At 42.6% G+C, this 17,381-nt stretch overlaps 1 protein-coding gene across 1 annotated transcript; it reads left to right on the forward strand.

The window, feature by feature from the left end:
* Positions 1–3,283: 3,283 nt before the first annotated feature.
* Positions 3,284–13,848, forward strand: LOC308167517 (G protein-activated inward rectifier potassium channel 1-like; the record flags this gene model as incomplete). The annotated part of the gene is made up of 3 exons (XM_080541934.1): positions 3,284–3,973; positions 12,500–12,716; positions 13,139–13,848. 3 exons carry the CDS (start codon positions 3,284–3,286, stop codon positions 13,846–13,848), a joined length of 1,617 nt encoding a protein of 538 aa, XP_080398060.1.
* Positions 13,849–17,381: the final 3,533 nt, after the last annotated feature.

A 17,381-nucleotide genomic window follows, 5' to 3' on the forward strand; every position in this document is an offset into this window, starting at 1 on the left:
GTAGGATTTGTAGTATTGTTCAGGAGGAGTTAAATTCTTAAGTACATTTTTGAGCTCACAGTTTCTCTTCATTAATATACCTCCATGGGTTGTTGAGAGGCAGTGCTCCCTCTCCCTCAACTGTTCAGTTCAGTGTAGGATGTGTAGTATTGTTCAGGACAGGAGTTAAATTCTTAAGTACATTTTTTAGCTCACAGTTTCTCTTCATTAATATACCTCCATGCATCAATCATCCACCAGCAACCAAATATGCAAATAACTACTCTCTACTGTGGAGCTGCTTGGCAGAGCAGTGACACCATGGGTCTGTTGAGAGGCAGTGCTCCCTCCCTCAATGAATGAATGAATGAATGAATGAATGAATGAATGAATGAATGAATGGTCTTTATTGTCATTAATACAGTACAGGTACCATACAACGACATTTAGTAGGGGGGGCTCCCCTGGTGCTAGGAAAGAAAAACAAGAAGGGAAAAGAGCTGGTTTACATAAATAAAGGCTATATCCACTATCCACTATACTATACTATACAAATAAAACACTGTGCTGTACTCTATGCTATGCTATAAATATCCTAACATTTCCTATCTCTGAACCTTCTGTACACGAGGGTTGTCATATTGCACATAGTATCATCAGTATTAGTATTAGTATTAGTACATAGTACATAGTATTGCACATAGTACATAGTACATCAACTGTTCAGTTCAGTGTAGGATTGTAGTATTGTTCAGGAGGAGTTAAATTCTTCAGTACATTTTTTTTGAGCTCACAGTTTCTCTTAATTAATATACCTCCATCATCAATCATCACCAGCAACCAAATATGCAAATAACTACTCTCTTGAAATCATGGCAGCAACGTTCAAGACATTATTTCAAAGACCGTTTAAAGTACCTCTGTCCATGTATCACTAGAGGGAACCAAATAGCTATGCATTGATAGCCTGGATGTGTCAAGCAAACTGTAATAATCTACATAGCTAATATTAGTAGCTAATCCAGATTGTACTTTTTGAGAAAGCTTGGATTCTCTTCTACTGTCTGATAAAATGTTTGTTACCTCTTTACAGCAGTGTACAGTTATAGTGTTTATGTGCCATCGTTTTATTTGCTTTTATAAATAAAATAAAGAGAAGTCATTTAGACTCTTATCCAGAGCGACTAGGCTACATGTGTAAGTTATTGTTAATCACCACAGACTGTTCACAGTTATTAGGCCTAGGCTACTACACAGTTCTAAGTACAACTCCATAAGTGTCAAAAGCAATCATAATACTCAGGCGCACAGTTATGGAAGGGCAGGACTCGTGAGTTTAGAATGAGAAGGTTCTATCTCCGTTTAGAATGATAAGGTTCTATCTCCGTTTAGAATGAGAAGGTTCTATCTCCGTTTAGAATTATAAGGTTCTATCTCCGTTTAGGGTAGTTCAGAGATATTGAGCGTAAAAGTTGTTACATTCCATTATGTTTTGTGAGATGGAACCTTTGTATTTTATGAATTACTAACTCAAAAATGTCAACATTTTAAAAAATAACACCACACAGGCATTAATAAACACCTAATGGATCAGATTATGTAAAAAACAAAATTTTGACAAAAATTGAGATAGAACCTTATAATTCTAACGTCACGATGCGTTGCAAAAACAGGAGGTAGTGCAGATCGTCCCATTGCAGATCGTCCCATTGCAGAACGTCCCATTGCAGAACGTCCCATTGCAGAACGTCCCATTGCAGAACGTCCCATTGGAGTGAATGACTTCAGTCTGTTCTGCCGCTATGGGGTGCAAGGGGCGTCCTCTGTCGTCCTTGCTCGGTAGAGGACGATCAAATTGTGATCCTGCGACTGAATATTATGCCATAAAATGCTTATGCCACATATCTGAATCGACTGTGCTTCTGTGACAGAGCCTTGTTTTTTTTGTTTTTTTAAAGATTTTCTATAGATTTGCTGTATGCCACAAAGTTATAGCTATTTCATGCTGCAGAGAGGGAGGGGGTGTAAACATGTGACGTTTGTTCCCCAGAATGAATGCCTCTCTGAAGACTTCTGTCTGTAGCCATACTCTTCTCATTCTTATATTATTCTGTCACTTTGTTATGCTGTAATACACTTCAGCATTGTGTAACACACTGCTACTGTGGATTACTGCAGTAACGTAACGTTTGCAAGAAAAAAATGCAAGAAAAAATGCAGACAAATACTTCAGAGGGGAATTCTATCATAATACTAATTGGAGTGTGTTTTGGACATATTTACAGAATTAATGGGTCTCTATTGGGTCCACAATATGACTACTTACTCAGTATCTAAGAAGCAAAAATATGTAGCTAAAAACTGTCTTGGCTTATCAATTACAACCAAGGTCAGGGCCAAACACAGGAAAATGAAATTAATTGGGTGGAACCTCCGCAAGTGGGAGACTCACTGTTCCTCAGACAAACGCCTTTGTAGAAGTTCGTCTCTCCTTGCAGGGCTATTTATCCCACATGACATTTGCTTGCGTCTTATAATGGAGTTATCCTGATAACATCTTAAAATTGAATATAATTAAGTTTCAGCATGATGAAACAAACTGTTCTTCTTGCTGACAGAACCTGTGTTTTATTGTGCATATTGAAATAGTAGTGTGGTGAGTTGTGAGTTCTGGGGGTCTCTAAATTGAGTCGAATATCGATATTATTATGCACCAGGTTTGAGTACCTGCCCCCTTTTCTGTGCACGGTTCTGTGCCCTGCTCGTAGATGATTAGATTGGACAACTGCCAAGCTCGTCCCCGCCCCCTGCACCCCGCACCCCCCCGACAAAACACCCGCTCCATCAGCCAGTGAGTGCCGCAGTTCTCCTGTCCTTTGATATGAACGCGTGCCTAAAGACCCAGGACCCTCAAGGTGCCTAAAGACCCAGGACCCTCAAGGTGCCTAAAGACCCAGGACCCTCAAGGTGCCTAAAGACCCAGGCTCAAGGTGCCTAAAGACCCCAGGCTCCAAGGTGCGCAACCGACGCGCAATGCCATGCGCACGGTGATCTCGAGGTCGGTGGGAGTGAGTGACATCATGCAAACATGATGTGAGCCCGGGACAAAAAGTTTGCCAATGACGACTGGATGGGTCAATAATACCAGTGCGTGTAGGCTATGCGTAAACCCTGCTGATGGATGGATGGGGCGCATCTTGCACGTAAATTACAAGCAGATACATTTCACTGGGGAACGACCCAAATTGTATTAGTGGTGCCAAGGCTTGCGTAAAGGCCATTTGGTTAATTGCAATCGTTCATTATGTCTAGTACTATACGAAGGAAATTTGGAGGCGAGGACTACGAGGTGGTTAACACTAATAACCGGGGTAGTAATAAGACTTTCTCAGCGCCGCCGGTGAAGAGAAAGAAGCGCCAACGGTTTGTGGAGAAGAACGGCCGCTGCAATGTCCAGCATGGTAACCTCGGCGGGGAGTCCAGCCGATACATCTCCGACCTGTTCACCACGTTAGTGGACCTCAAGTGGCGGTGGAACCTGCTCATATTCATCTTAACCTACACTGTCGCCTGGCTGGTGATGGCTTCCATGTGGTGGATCATAGCGTACATCCGCGGGGACATCAGCCTGAACGGCCACGATGAGTCCCACACCCCGTGCGTCGCCAACGTGTACAACTTTCCCTCCGCTTTCCTGTTCTTCATCGAGACGGAGGCCACCATCGGGTACGGCTACCGCTACATCACGGAGAAGTGTCCCGAGGGCATTATTCTGTTTCTCTTCCAGTCGCTGCTGGGCAGCATCGTGGACGCCTTCCTGATCGGCTGTATGTTCATTAAGATGTCCCAGCCCAAGAAGCGCGCCGAGACGCTGATGTTCAGCCAGCGCGCCGTTATCTCCCAGCGGGACGGGAGGCTGTGCCTTATGTTCCGAGTGGGGAACCTGCGCAACAGCCATATGGTGTCCGCTCAGATCAGGTGCAAACTTATCAAGGTAAATATCATATGACAGAGCGTGATGTTAGAATTATAAGGTTCTAGGATCTCCATTTTTGTCAAAATTGAGTTTTTTACATAATCTGATCCATTAGGTGTTTATTAATGCCTGTGTGGTGTTGTTTTTAAAATGTTGACATTTTTGAGTTAGTAATTCATAAAATACAAAGGTTCCATCTCACAGAACATAATGGAATGTAAAAACGTTGACGCTCAATATCTCTGAACTGCCCTAAACGGAGATAGAACCTTATCATTCTAAACGGAGATAGAACCGTATCATTCTAAACGGAGATAGAACCAGTGGTGTAGTCTAGTTTTTTCTAGTGGGTATACTGTGATTTTGCCCTCCCAGTCAGAGCGACACCTGTCCCGTAGCGACACCCCATACGCACCACCACACTCACTTATGCATACAGTATGCATCTACACCAGTGTTTGCTGCCTTGGGGGGGGGGGGGGGGTGGCATGGACTGTACTTGTACATCAAGCTGCCTCACGCTACAGAAACAGGAGATAGGCTCCTGCCCCCTAAGGGCCGTTAGGCTCGAGAACCATCGGTTCTCAAGGCTACTTACGTGGTCTTGACTACATGTCCACTTTCTCACCTGGTTCTTGCTCTCTCTCTCTCTGGTGTGCCGACACCATCCTGCTCTCTCTCCTTCTCTCCCTCTCTATCCTCCTCTCTCCCTCTTTTGCTGTCACCCAAAAGGCAAATATAACAACCAGAGTATTTATAATTTAATAAGAGGTATACATTGAATTCATATAAAATCATAACATCATTCTAATTGAATATTGGGTTGCTGTGGGCAATAGAGTCAGATACTGTCTTTAATTACTCTCTCAACTGTAAGAAAATCGTATGTCCAACTACAAAAAACAGACATTTCCAATGAGTGAGGGTTTGTTCCAATGCTTCAATCCACTGTCCATGTACTGTAAATATGCCATTATGGTATTACCATAAAGCCCAATTCTAGCAGAATAAGAAAGATTATATATCTACTTTAAGTAAAATAATAAAGTGCCTCCAGTTAGCTCTTTAGCTGGCATGTGTGCAGCAGACTAGCTCATCTAATCACCTCTGAGCTAGCTAGCTAGCTTGCTAGTTCTTTGACACTATTATTCACACCATGAAACTATAATCAGACACTTGAATGAATGAATGAATGAATTAATTAATGAATTAATGAATGAATCGTCTTTATTGTCATTGCTACAGTACAGGTACCAAACAACGAAATTTAGGAGGGGTGGCTCCCCTGGTGTTAGGAAAGGGGAAAAAACACTTTTAAAAAAATCACAAGAAGGGAAGGAGCTGGTTTACATAAATAAAGGCTATGTACACTATCCACTATACTATACTGTACAGATAGACGACTAGGGTTGTCATATTGCACAATAGTGTTATTGCACATTTATTTAAAGTGTCGCAGTTTGCAGGCTTGAAATGTACATATTTGTGCCTCAGCACTACACCTGATTTTTTCAGTCCAGCTGGCTGGCGAAATGAGGGAGTGCTTCGCCAACCAATCAGGTAGCGGTATTGCCCTGCCTCCCCCTACCATCCTAGGTTTCGCAAATTCGCGGCCCGCCCACCCCAAGGCTCTGTAGGGGAAATACTGAGACTAGCATTCTGAACGACTGGTTATGTGATAACAAACATGTCAGAAAGTTCGAAGTAAGTGCTTCGTAACACAGGTCTACGGGGTGAATTTTATGAATGAAAGTGAAAGTTCTGTCACAAAACGCCGTTACGTATCCTCGCGCATTTTCTAGTGGGTATACGCAAATCCTTGGCCTTTCCTAGTGGGTATACGGCGTAGTCCTGCGTATCACGTAGACTACACCACTGGATAGAACCTTATAATTCTAAGCTCACGTCCCCTTGACTCTCACCATGTTTAATGTTAGACTTAAACTGTTGCAAAATGACGGTGAAGCATCAATGTTGGGAACATTTACTAGCAGAATATGGTTTACAATCACTTCAATATTTGCAAAATTGCCAATCATTTTTTGGTGAGGGCTTCTCAACTCATGCATTGCATTTCAATCACCTCCTGAATTGACTGAATTCAATTGTAGGCTATGGATGTACATCGTCTCGCTCGCTCGCTCGCTCTCTCTCTCTCTCTCTCTCTCTCTCTCTCTCTCTCTCTCTCTCTCTCTCTCTCTTCTCTCTCTCTCTCTCTCTCTCTCTCTCTCTCTCTCTCTCTCTCTCTCTCTCTCTCTCTCTCTCTCTCTCTCTCTCTCCCTCCCTCCCTCCCTTTCTCTCTCTGATGCACACTTCTCTTTCTCTCTTTCTCTCTTACTGATCTTGCAACTGTCATATCCAGCCTATGGCACTGATCTGCTGAGTTTCACAGAGGTCATCGCTAAGTTAACCCCATTATTCCTCCGTCAGCAGAACAGTACTCAGTGGGTCGTATATATTATCAACCGACAATTAGATGAATGGTTCCTCAGGTCACAGTAGTCGTTGTCTTATCGATTGGCGGTTGGACTGAACTCAGGCTGCATGAATTAAGAGCAGTTTATCTGCACGAGCCTTTCTTTGGAAGATACCGTACATAAATGCCTGCATATTCTGGATTTTAACAGAAGAAAATGAAAACAGATTATATGGATCGATAGGCTTAGGCTACTCACCCCAATTAAAAATACTATCTGAGACACAAGTTTGTCCTCTTGCAAATTAATGCACGTGCACGGTGCAACAACTGCTGTGGTAACTAAGCCATGACAAATGGTTAGGAACATGTCATGTGCAGTCACTTTTATATATATTTATTTATAAAAAATAAAAAAAATGTTTTTAATTGTGACAATTATCACGGTAGGAGCCTTTTGGGGGCATTTTGTATGCTTATTGAATGTGTTTGCTGTATTTAGCGAGGTTGTAGAATGTTTCTTTCACCGCAAAGTTGCAGTATCGCTTGTCACCTTCTCCATTACAGCAAGCTCTTTACCATTGCCATCAACGTTTGTCATTATCACCACTAAATGACGTATGGATTATTATGCACGGTAACTTGTATTGTATTGTTTATTTTTTTCATTTATTTATTTATTTTCATTCTTTCTTTTTTTTTTTCACTAAATGGGTGATCCCCTAATCACCCAAATAAAGAACCTGGGGGCTATTCCATCAAACTCGCTAAAGAAAAATCCAGGCTTATTCTATTTATCAGAACAACCCAAGCTTATTTTGATAAATCTCACGAGATTTATCGAAAATAAGCCTGGAATTTCCTTTAGCGACGTTGATGGAATACCCCCCTGGAGAGGAAAGCCTGTCTGTTTGGTGCACATCATGAACATGCCGATCAACCTTTGAGCCAGTGGGGCTAAGAAAACCTTTCAATAGCCACTAGAATCACTTCTCGTATCGTATAGTACAGTATATACTATCAGCTTACCTCTGATGAAATGTATTAATATAATTTGGAGACTATTTTGTGATAATCATAATATCACTCTTTTCAAGGTAAAGGTGTTATGCTGTATGTTGATAAGAATCTCCTAGGAATAGTGTATACTAATTACTATAGTTATAGTAATACTGTCTCATTTTCTACTGGCCAACAGTGTGATACTACTGGGAAATGTAGTAATGTATGATGTATACCACTTTTCTGTGTGCTGACTGCAGGAGCAATGCAGAACTTTGATTCAGATGATACACATCTCAAGGTCACAGTCACAAAGGGTGCCAGGGCAGCTGACAGGAGATATGAGGCATGTTATGATAAATCCCATTGATGGATTAATATACAAGGGGAGACAGGGGACAATTGTAACATTTTGTGCAATTGACCCTGAACCTAGACCAGTACTTTTTATATACTGTATCAGAAATGTACACCTACTAATCATTCATACATTTTTTCACTGTTCATTTCATAAATGTGTTCAGTTCTAACAAAATTGATTACTTTCTCTTGTGATCCAGCACTGTATTGCATAGAATACTAAATAACTTGCAGTTTTGCAGTCTTTGGATGATATTTTAGGAGGCAAATAAAATTTGACATTTGTACCTTGCCTGCCTGTAAGTAATCCACCAACAGCTTCACACATGAAAAGGATGACAGGGGACAAAAAAGAGTTGTTGATGTGGATTGATTGGACTGGATAATGGAATAACAGTGTGGTAATTGGTCGAAATGGCAAGACCCTTTTTGATTGGACCCTTTTATCCAGTAAAAGTGCAGCGTTTGGTTAAAATGACAAGCCTTTACAAGACACGTGAGGAATGGTTGATTTCATTGAAGTCTTTGATCCATGGTGGATCTTTGTTAAAAAATAATATCTCAATTCTCTGAGCAACAAAACGCAAAATTACATCTTAAGTAGACCTCATAAACAGATAGGCTAAATAACAGTATAGTCTAAAGCTTGAACCTCTCATTTAAAATAGCCTCCTAGCCACAGACTGATTAGTGTCTTTCACAGTGTGGCAAATGTAGCAGTCACTCCCATCTGTGCAGTCATTCTGTGTCGAGGACTTGCCCTACACTGTGATAAAATTGCCCTAGGTAATTGCATTTACATTTTCCCCCAACCCTAGCATCCATGACAAACCTTCTGCACTAGCTAGCTGGTGTAAAGCAATTCTGAATTATTACAAAAACGACTTTTACCAATAATGATGAGATATTTACAGATCTTTTCATGCAGGGAGTAAATCTAACTGCTTGTACTGAGTGAGTTCCGTCTTGTCTCTGATTGGAGAAAAACAGGGTGTTGCAATTGTCCCCTGGAGCATATGAACAACTGTACATTTATATCTTAAATGAGGAAGCACGTTCTGGTGTAAAAATACCATTGTGTCATTGACTTTTCATGGCACTTTTTTGTCTTCATGTTGTTGTTTTTTAAATAGTTTTTATTTAGCACACACACAAAAAATCATACAATAACCGTAATACATCATAGGTAGAGTAGGTGCTAGGAAGACAGGAAACCCCGAGGGGCTTAGAGCGTCTCCCTTGATCATAGAATTTGATGAACAGTTGGTGAAAAAATAAATCAAAGAGAAATATTAAAATGACAGAACAAAATAAATAGATCAATAAAGAACAAAACAAAGATCAACAAAGAACAAAAACACCAACAACAACAAAACTAACAAACGAAAGAACTGGAGAAACATATGAGAATTTAATGTTTAATGTTCATTAATTATATTGTAATTTTTTGTTATTTGTTGTTTTGTGTGTTGATGTTTTCTTCTTTGTCACATGTTTTGTGATGTGCTTTTTTATTTCAAAACATCTCTGGGTATCAAAAAGTGTGGTAAATAAGTCTTTGTAATCATTATTTTCATTATTTTCACCTTGCCTCCATTCATTTTAAATGCACGCTCAGCCGGTTTGGGAGTGTTGGTGCAATTTTGGTTGACCGTTCTTATTATGAGTATTTTCTTCATTTATATCTACTCACTGAACACTTTAATAGGAACACCTGTACACCTGCTCATTCATGCAATTATCTAATCAGCCGATTGTGTGGCAGCAGCGCAATTCATAAAATCCTGCATATATGGGCCAGCAGCTTCAGGTACTGTCCACGTCAGGCGTTTTGGGGCTGACGATTGCTTGCAAGTCGGGAGGGGCTGTTTCCTTTGCCGCCCGGGAGGTGAACATCAGGATCTTAAATCTGATGTGAGCTGCTTCCGGGAGCCAGTGATGGGTGCGAAGGAGGGGGGTGACATGGGAGAATTTGGGGAGATTGAACACCAGACAGGTGGCAGCGTTCTGGATGAGCTGCAGAGGCCTGATGGCGGAGGCGGGGGAGCCCAGCCGGGAGTGCGTTGCAGTAGTCGGGAGATCACAAGTGTCTGGAACAAGAGTTGAGCTGCTTCTCTGGTGAGGAATGAACTTATTGTTCTGATGTTGCAGAGTAAGAATCTACAGGAGTGTGCTGTCGCTGTGATGTTCACCGTACAGGATAAGTGGTTGTCAAGGAACACCCCAAGGTGGAGATGGTGACGTCTTGGAGAGAGCAGGCTTTCCTAGGGAGGAAGAGCAGCTCAATCTTGTTATGGTAGAGCTTGAGGTGGTGGGCAGACATCCAAGCAGACATGCCGGACACGCAGAGACTGAGCTTAGAATGAGCTTAGAATGATATGGTTCTATCTCCGTTTAGGGTAGTTCAGAGATATTGAGCGTCAAAGTTTTTACATTCCATTATGTTTTGTGAGATGGAACCTTTGTATTTTATGAATTACTAACTCAAAAATGTCAACATTTTAAAAATAACACCACAAAGGCATTAATAAACACCTAATGGATCAGATTATGTAAAAAACTCAATTTTGACAAACATGGAGATAGAACCTTATAATTCTAAGCTCACGAGGAGGAAACGATGTCAGGAAATTACTGAGCCAAGACATTTGGTATAGAGGAAAACAGTAAAGGCCCTAGGACAGAGCCCTGGGGGACCCCAAGGGTGAAGGCTTGTGGAAGAGAAAATTATGAAATCTGCTCAGTTTGTAATGACAACCTAATCCACACAGTGTGTAATTGATTCCTATGCAAATCACATGCTCATCTACTAATGAGGATTATCATGATAGGTTAGGGTTAATTTACAAATGTACACATTTTCTACTAAACATGAAAAAATCAGTAACACATGCATTACATGTTTCTAAATAAATAATCCATTTAAATGGATTATGAAATAAGCTAACGTATAAACAACATGAAACGTACAATGTGTGTGACAAGGAATCCTGTGATGAGGTTGGTGGTGGTGGTGATGATGAGAGTGACGATGATGATGATGATGACGATGCTCAATCTACATTATATTGAACTGTTGGACTTCCCTCTGGACTTGGGGCACTTGGGTGGGTAGCTTAGGGAATACAGGGCAAAGTAAAGTTTAGTCCTATAAATTAATCTTTTTTGAAAGTGTTACCAACAGGGTTGGGGATTAATGGCAAATAGTTTCATGTAGAGGGTGTAGGGGTTTGTGGTGCGGTGGTACTCCTACAGTCTACAATTTGTTAACCTATTTCTGTATACTGTTGACATATACTTTTGGCATGCTGGCCATCAGTTTTCCAATGGCATGCTGACATTGTGAATACCGACCGTCGGCACTCCATAGCTTTTTCATAGCTCTACCATTGATATGCTAACGGTGAGGCCGTCATGACTGGTACACCGTTGGGCCGATAAGGGCACAACACCATGTTGGCTGCCGTCAGTTTACTCCTATGAGTCTGATATTGGCTCATGAGCTGCTGGGTTGCCACTAGTGGTCCGATAAGTGCTTGCTGACTGGGTGCAGTAGGCTGCTCTTCCCTGGAACATAACAGGAACATTGGCCAAAAACATGACTTACACACATGACTTACCCCCCTCTAGCTTCTAGGAGATTTCACTGGTGTATCATGGTTGCCTGGCACAGATTTTTGGCAATAGAAAAAGTGACGACACTGGAAAATCCTGCTTTCCCCAGCCAAACGAGGAGGGAACTGTGGGTACAGACTCCTTCCTGTGAATTTTCACACCCATCTGTCCTCGATGTCACTGTGAATAAGAATTGCAGTCTGTTCACCATCTGTGGTCCTACAGGCAACTTAGTCAAAGGGCTTATTTTAGCGTATGGGAGATGTAAGAATAAGATTCTAGAACAGTGTCTGTTATTCTCTTTTTTGGCTCTGTGGTGAAATTCTCTACATAACATTATTTGTTTTGTATGAACAGCCATTCAATTTAAAAGTATAATTCACCCAAATTACAAAACTTGGCTCACTTTGAAAGTAGTCTATGGGATGTGGATTTGATTTGTTGGAATAGCCACCGCAACATACGTACTTGCATACCACTGCAAAGCAATGTAATATTGTATGGCCAAATCAACAGACATTAACTGTAGAACATGGTTTGAAGAATGTTTAGAGGTGATTTGGCCACACATGTGGAACTTCTTCTTGCCCCAGTCACTCACAATGTTGTTTTTGGTTAGCAGTGGCTAAAGTTAGCATAATTTGCGCATAATTTGCTGTAGATATTCAAATCAAACCTTAAATGAAAGCCTCTTTTGGCCCATTAACTACTTTCAAGGTAAAGAATATTACATTTATTTTGAAATGTAGGGGAACTACCGATTTGTAAGAACATAAACCAAAACACTTTATTTTAAACTTTAGGATCATTATCTGACTCATAGGTGTCCACAGGCAATTTTCACAAATTAGGTCTCTTAAGACACCCAATCCCAGATCAACCCATAGCCCCCACCCCTTTTAGACATTGTTGATGGCCCCTCATAGATCTGAGAGTATTCGATATGCATAAGCCATTTTGTAGCAGCAACCTGTGAAGATGTTTTCCAACACAAGAAATGTATAGGACTCGGGGTGGACTTTGAACTTAGTTGTCATAGTTTCTATTACCACATCCCTCCTTGTTTGGTCCTAACCCACTCTGTTATGTCCCAGTCTAGTTTCTACTCCCTCCCTCCTTGTTTAGTCCTAACCCACTCTGTTATGTCCCAGTCTCGTCAGACCCCAGAGGGAGAGTTCCTGCCCCTGGATCAGTGTGAGCTGGACGTAGGCTTCGGGACGGGAGCAGACCAGCTCTTCCTAGTGTCCCCTTTGACCATCTGCCATGAGATCAACACTAAGAGCCCCTTCTTCGACCTGTCCCAACGCTCCCTCATGAACGAGCAGTTTGAGATCGTCGTCATCCTGGAGGGCATCGTGGAGACAACTGGTAAACAATACTTTTTTCCACCCTCTTGTTTCCATGTCCGGACTACTTCAATAGTAATAATTCTATCATCTATCATCTATCATTCTATCAACAGTAATAATAAGTAATCATTAAGCGTTTTTGAGTGTCTAGAAAAGCTCTATATACGTCGAATGTATTATTATTATTATTATTATTATTATTATCTTTATGTTAAAATTAACTTGTTTTTCTTTCTCCATACCCTTCTTTTTCTCTCTCCATGTCCCTCTTTCCATGTACGTTTTTCCTCCTTTCACCTCCCATCTTTCTCTTTCTCTCTCTCCCATTCTCTACCCTTCCTTCCCCTTTCTCTCTCTCCTCTCTCTCTTGCTATTTCTCCTCTCTCTTTATGTACCCCCATCTCGGTATTTCTCTCTCCCTTTCCTTCTGTTCTCATCCAGGTATGACATGTCAGGCGCGTACCTCCTACACGGAGGACGAGGTGCTGTGGGGCCATCGTTTCCTGCCCGTCATGTCCCTGGAGGACGGCTTCTTCCGGGTCGACTACTCCGAGTTCCACAACACCTTCGAGGTCAACACGCCTCCGTCTAGCGTCAAGGAGCAAGAGGAGAAAGCCTCCCTACCTTCCCCGAACCCTCCCCCTGCTGCTGTCCTCACCACGACCCCCCCTCCTCCAACGGGGAACGGGGGCTGGAGCCGCCGGGACAGGCTGATGTCGGTGGACTTTGCGGACCACACCGAAGATCAAGCAGGGGGGAGGCTGCCCAGCAAGCTCCAGCGCATGAGCTCAGTGAAGGAGGACGTCCTCCGGAGAGGGCTAAAGACCGGGGGGGGGGGTGCCACCGCGCCTGGCGAGAAGGTCTCCAGCGCAGGGGAGCTGCCCCTAAGGGTCCAGCGCCTGGCCTCCTGCTCTATCCCCGCCGTGGGCCTAGGGGAGCTGGGGGAGCACCACCACCTAGGGGCTCTGGAAGGGGGGTCCGGGGAGGCACGGACTCATCTGGCAGGGGAGCTGGAGACACACAGACTACCCCTTGCCTTGACACCCATCCCAGCCCCCGTGCCGACTCCCGTCCAGATCCATTTGCCTGGGGGGCGGCGGCCTGAAGATAACCTGCCTGCCAAACTACGAAGGATGAATGCTGACTGCTAAACCTTGACTATGAACGAACGGCAGGTGATAGACCTACTAGGTCTGAACAGTTACAGAAATAAACTACATGCAAGCATTAGCCAGCATGTATTTTCTTTCTTTTCAGATGACTAATGGACCTCATAAAAACAACAACAAAAGCCAGGCTTGATGGGTAATGTTGTTTTTTTAACAATATTATATCAGTCATTTTGCTCATATGGCTATTTTCAGATTACTCTGCTTTGTAACTTGGTAAACTCGGTTTGGTAATCCATCTACTGTGCTATATGCTGTGAGTCCATTTAGACAGACCACCATCTGTGCCACTGCCCCCCGTTGATGTTAACACTTTCTTTGACCTTAGTCTTGACCGTAATTTAGTATAATCTTTAGTATTATCATCATTCTGTATGATTTATATACAGCACTTTCACATTACAGGGGGAGACAAGAGAACACTGTAATCACGTAAAGAATATGCTGCAGGGGCATTCATTCATTCATATTCATTTTTCATGTAAAAAGCAAGAATAAAATTGCTTCATTTGTCAAGAAATATCAGAGCATAGTGGTCAGAGACAGTATGGTTTCTGCCTCCCCAAGAGCTCTTGCCTCCAGATACACCGGAGACATACAGCAATGAGTCAGTTGTTGTTTTTTGAAGGGGCAGTGCCGAATTTCTGATTAAAAGTCATGTGATAGGAGGCAGTGTCTTTACTTTCCTGTGATTGAACTGCTCTGTCGAGAATGGAATGACCGTCCTCCTTTAATGTCTATGTTGACACTCATGCTCAGCTGTCATTAACAGTGTGATGATGTGTGGAGGAAACAGGCACATCCTGGAGTGATTTATTAGCTTTTGGAACGCTCAATCTGTGTAAAGGGGTGACAGCTGTGATGGCACAGTTTCAATTCAAGGAGTAACTCGTAGCAAACAACAACAAGGGCTGTTCGCATCAGCTCTTAATGGGCTGCTAGCGAAAGAGAGAATGGTTGCTCTCGGTGTTTCATCACAGTTTTATGCACACACATTGAAACGTGTCGAGTCAAGGGGGCAAAGTGCATGATAGCATGAGGAATAGCATGATCCCCCAAAACCCCCTCGTAAGGTTTTGTTCTCAATATCTGCCTCCTAAAATCCCAGGCGCAGGAAACGCCAGTGGTATTCTGTCAGACTATACGATTTATACAATTTAACCTCAATTAATTAGTTTTTATCGCTTTTATACCTTCTGGATTTTTCTTCACGTTCAGAGTAATTAAACCCTTGAAAGGCCTACCTTCCTTGCCTTGGCTTGTTGTGGGCAATTGCAGCCTGTTACTAATGGCGCTTTTCCATTGACCAGACCGGTACGGCTCGGTAGGGCACGCATTTGAAAGTACGGTACGGTACGGGTAGGAATACGCTTCTCCATTATACTCAACAGACCTGGAGCGAGCCGGGACAGTAGGAGGAGTTAAGCGTCATAAGAGCACGCCATGGTGGTGACGTACATATTCACGAGACACGTGACACAAGTAGTCTCGCTATGGCGCACCCATCGAAAAGTGCTGATGGGAGGTGGTGAATCTGGTGAACTTCACCAGGGAAACACAGGTCCTACCGACGAATAGAGAGGAGTGCTTGAAATGGAGGTGGGGATTTCAACAGTTTTCTTTTTGAATTCACTGCTCACATGTGAAATGCTGACACCGACACTTCTTCAGTTAACTGCAATGCGTGTACATCGGTTTTTTAAACTAGAGCATGGGTTTGGGAGGAGTTGGAGCCTGCAGCAAAACATTCCTTTTTTACTTTCTGCACCCCCAGAATCTCAATCGAGAGATATCTCTCATTGCTGAAGTAGGAGAGATGTCAGCGAGAGCAAAAAAATGACTGAATTGTGACTGAACTAGTGTTCTTCTCTCTCTCTCTGGTGTTGTAAATACCGGTAGTCTGGTAAAACAGAGACATGTTTTCACTGCTAGATGATGAACAGATCATATCTAATATCTGCCCAGTCGAATTTGACACAGTGTAAATTGTTTCATGACACGTCTGTCATGCACGTCTGTCAGTATCTAGTAGTCACTTCAATGACATTGTGTGAGGTATGACACAGTATCTTCATGTCCTCACTTATCACCACAATCATGTCACGAGTCAGGGAAAGGTTCATTCATTGATTTGTTATGGTCTTGAGGAGTTTCAGACTCATTGTTCAAGATCCAATTGACCTATCGCTAAACCACGCCGAAATAAAATTGTCCAATCATATCACAGCAAAAGTCACTACAGGCAGAAAACTCGGACAAACAACTCGCTAATATAGATGGTGAAAAGCTTCTAGACGATATATTCTTGTCATCTTTAACAAACATGTCTCCCGCCATTGTAAGTCATTGAATGTCATTCAGTCACGGTCGGTCAGTCAGTCACTGTCAGTGAAGAATTTGAGCGAGCGTTGTTTGTTTGTCCGAGTTTTCAAAGGGGGCGTGGCTTAGCTCTATTGCATTAATTCCACTGTCCATATGCTTATGTTCTTGACAGAGCTTCATACTCTTTTTATGACACTGCGGTTTAACTGTCATACAGTCACTGTCAAATAAAGCATGACGGTAAAGGGTGAGGGTTTTTCATTCACAGAATTATACAATGCACTGATGGACTGACTTATATAGCGCCTTTATCCAAAGCGCTTTACAATGGCCTCTCATTCACCCATTCACACACACATTCACACACCAATGGCGGCAAGCTACCATGCAAGGCGCCGGCCCGTTCACTGGGAGCAATTTGGGGTTCAGTGTCTTGCCCAAGGACACTTCGACATGTGGCCAGCGGGGGCTCGAACCGCCGATCTACCGACCTTGCGATCATTAGACGGCAGCTCTACCCTCCTGCGCCATCATACAAAATATGATGATCTCTGGGCTGTCATTATACCCAGGGGAAAGCATTCATGTTTATGAAATATGCATAATCCAAAAGTTCCAAAACATATGAAACAGGATCAGCCGCCATCGTCAGATGCTACTGGAAGTACGATCTGCATCAACAGGGCAGCCGTGGGTGTAGGGTGTTTGTTTCTCTGTGCATAGGGAAACACCATGTAATAACACCCTGTGGTATACCTAGCTCCCACATGACCCAGATGCATACTTAATCAACAAGCACAAACATTCCCTCATCTACCCACATCCCCCCTGCCTATGGACATGTTCATTCAGTCTTGCCAATCTGAGATGGCATCCATAAGATAGTTAAAACTGTGAAATGGCAATGTACTATGAAGGGAGAGAGACTCTCATCTTGCATACAGTGAGTGGTGCATATGCAAGTGAATGTCGAAATGTTTCCTCCATAAGTCTGCTTTGTTCAGTGCTATAGGAACGCTATAGGAACGGGTACTACCAAGGAAACTAACTGCTGTGTCAATGATACAATACAGGTGAACAGACATTGAAGAGAGGAACTCTGGAATTTGATTATGGAAACTTGTTTAAAGGGTCAGTCCAATTTCAGTTGCACACTATCCCTGGATAACAACACATTATCCATAGGTAACAAC

The sequence above is a fragment of the Nansenia antarctica genome (assembly GCF_963989245.1).
Source record: "Nansenia antarctica genome assembly, chromosome: 11".
Classification (NCBI taxonomy): Eukaryota; Metazoa; Chordata; class Actinopteri; order Argentiniformes; family Microstomatidae; genus Nansenia; species Nansenia antarctica.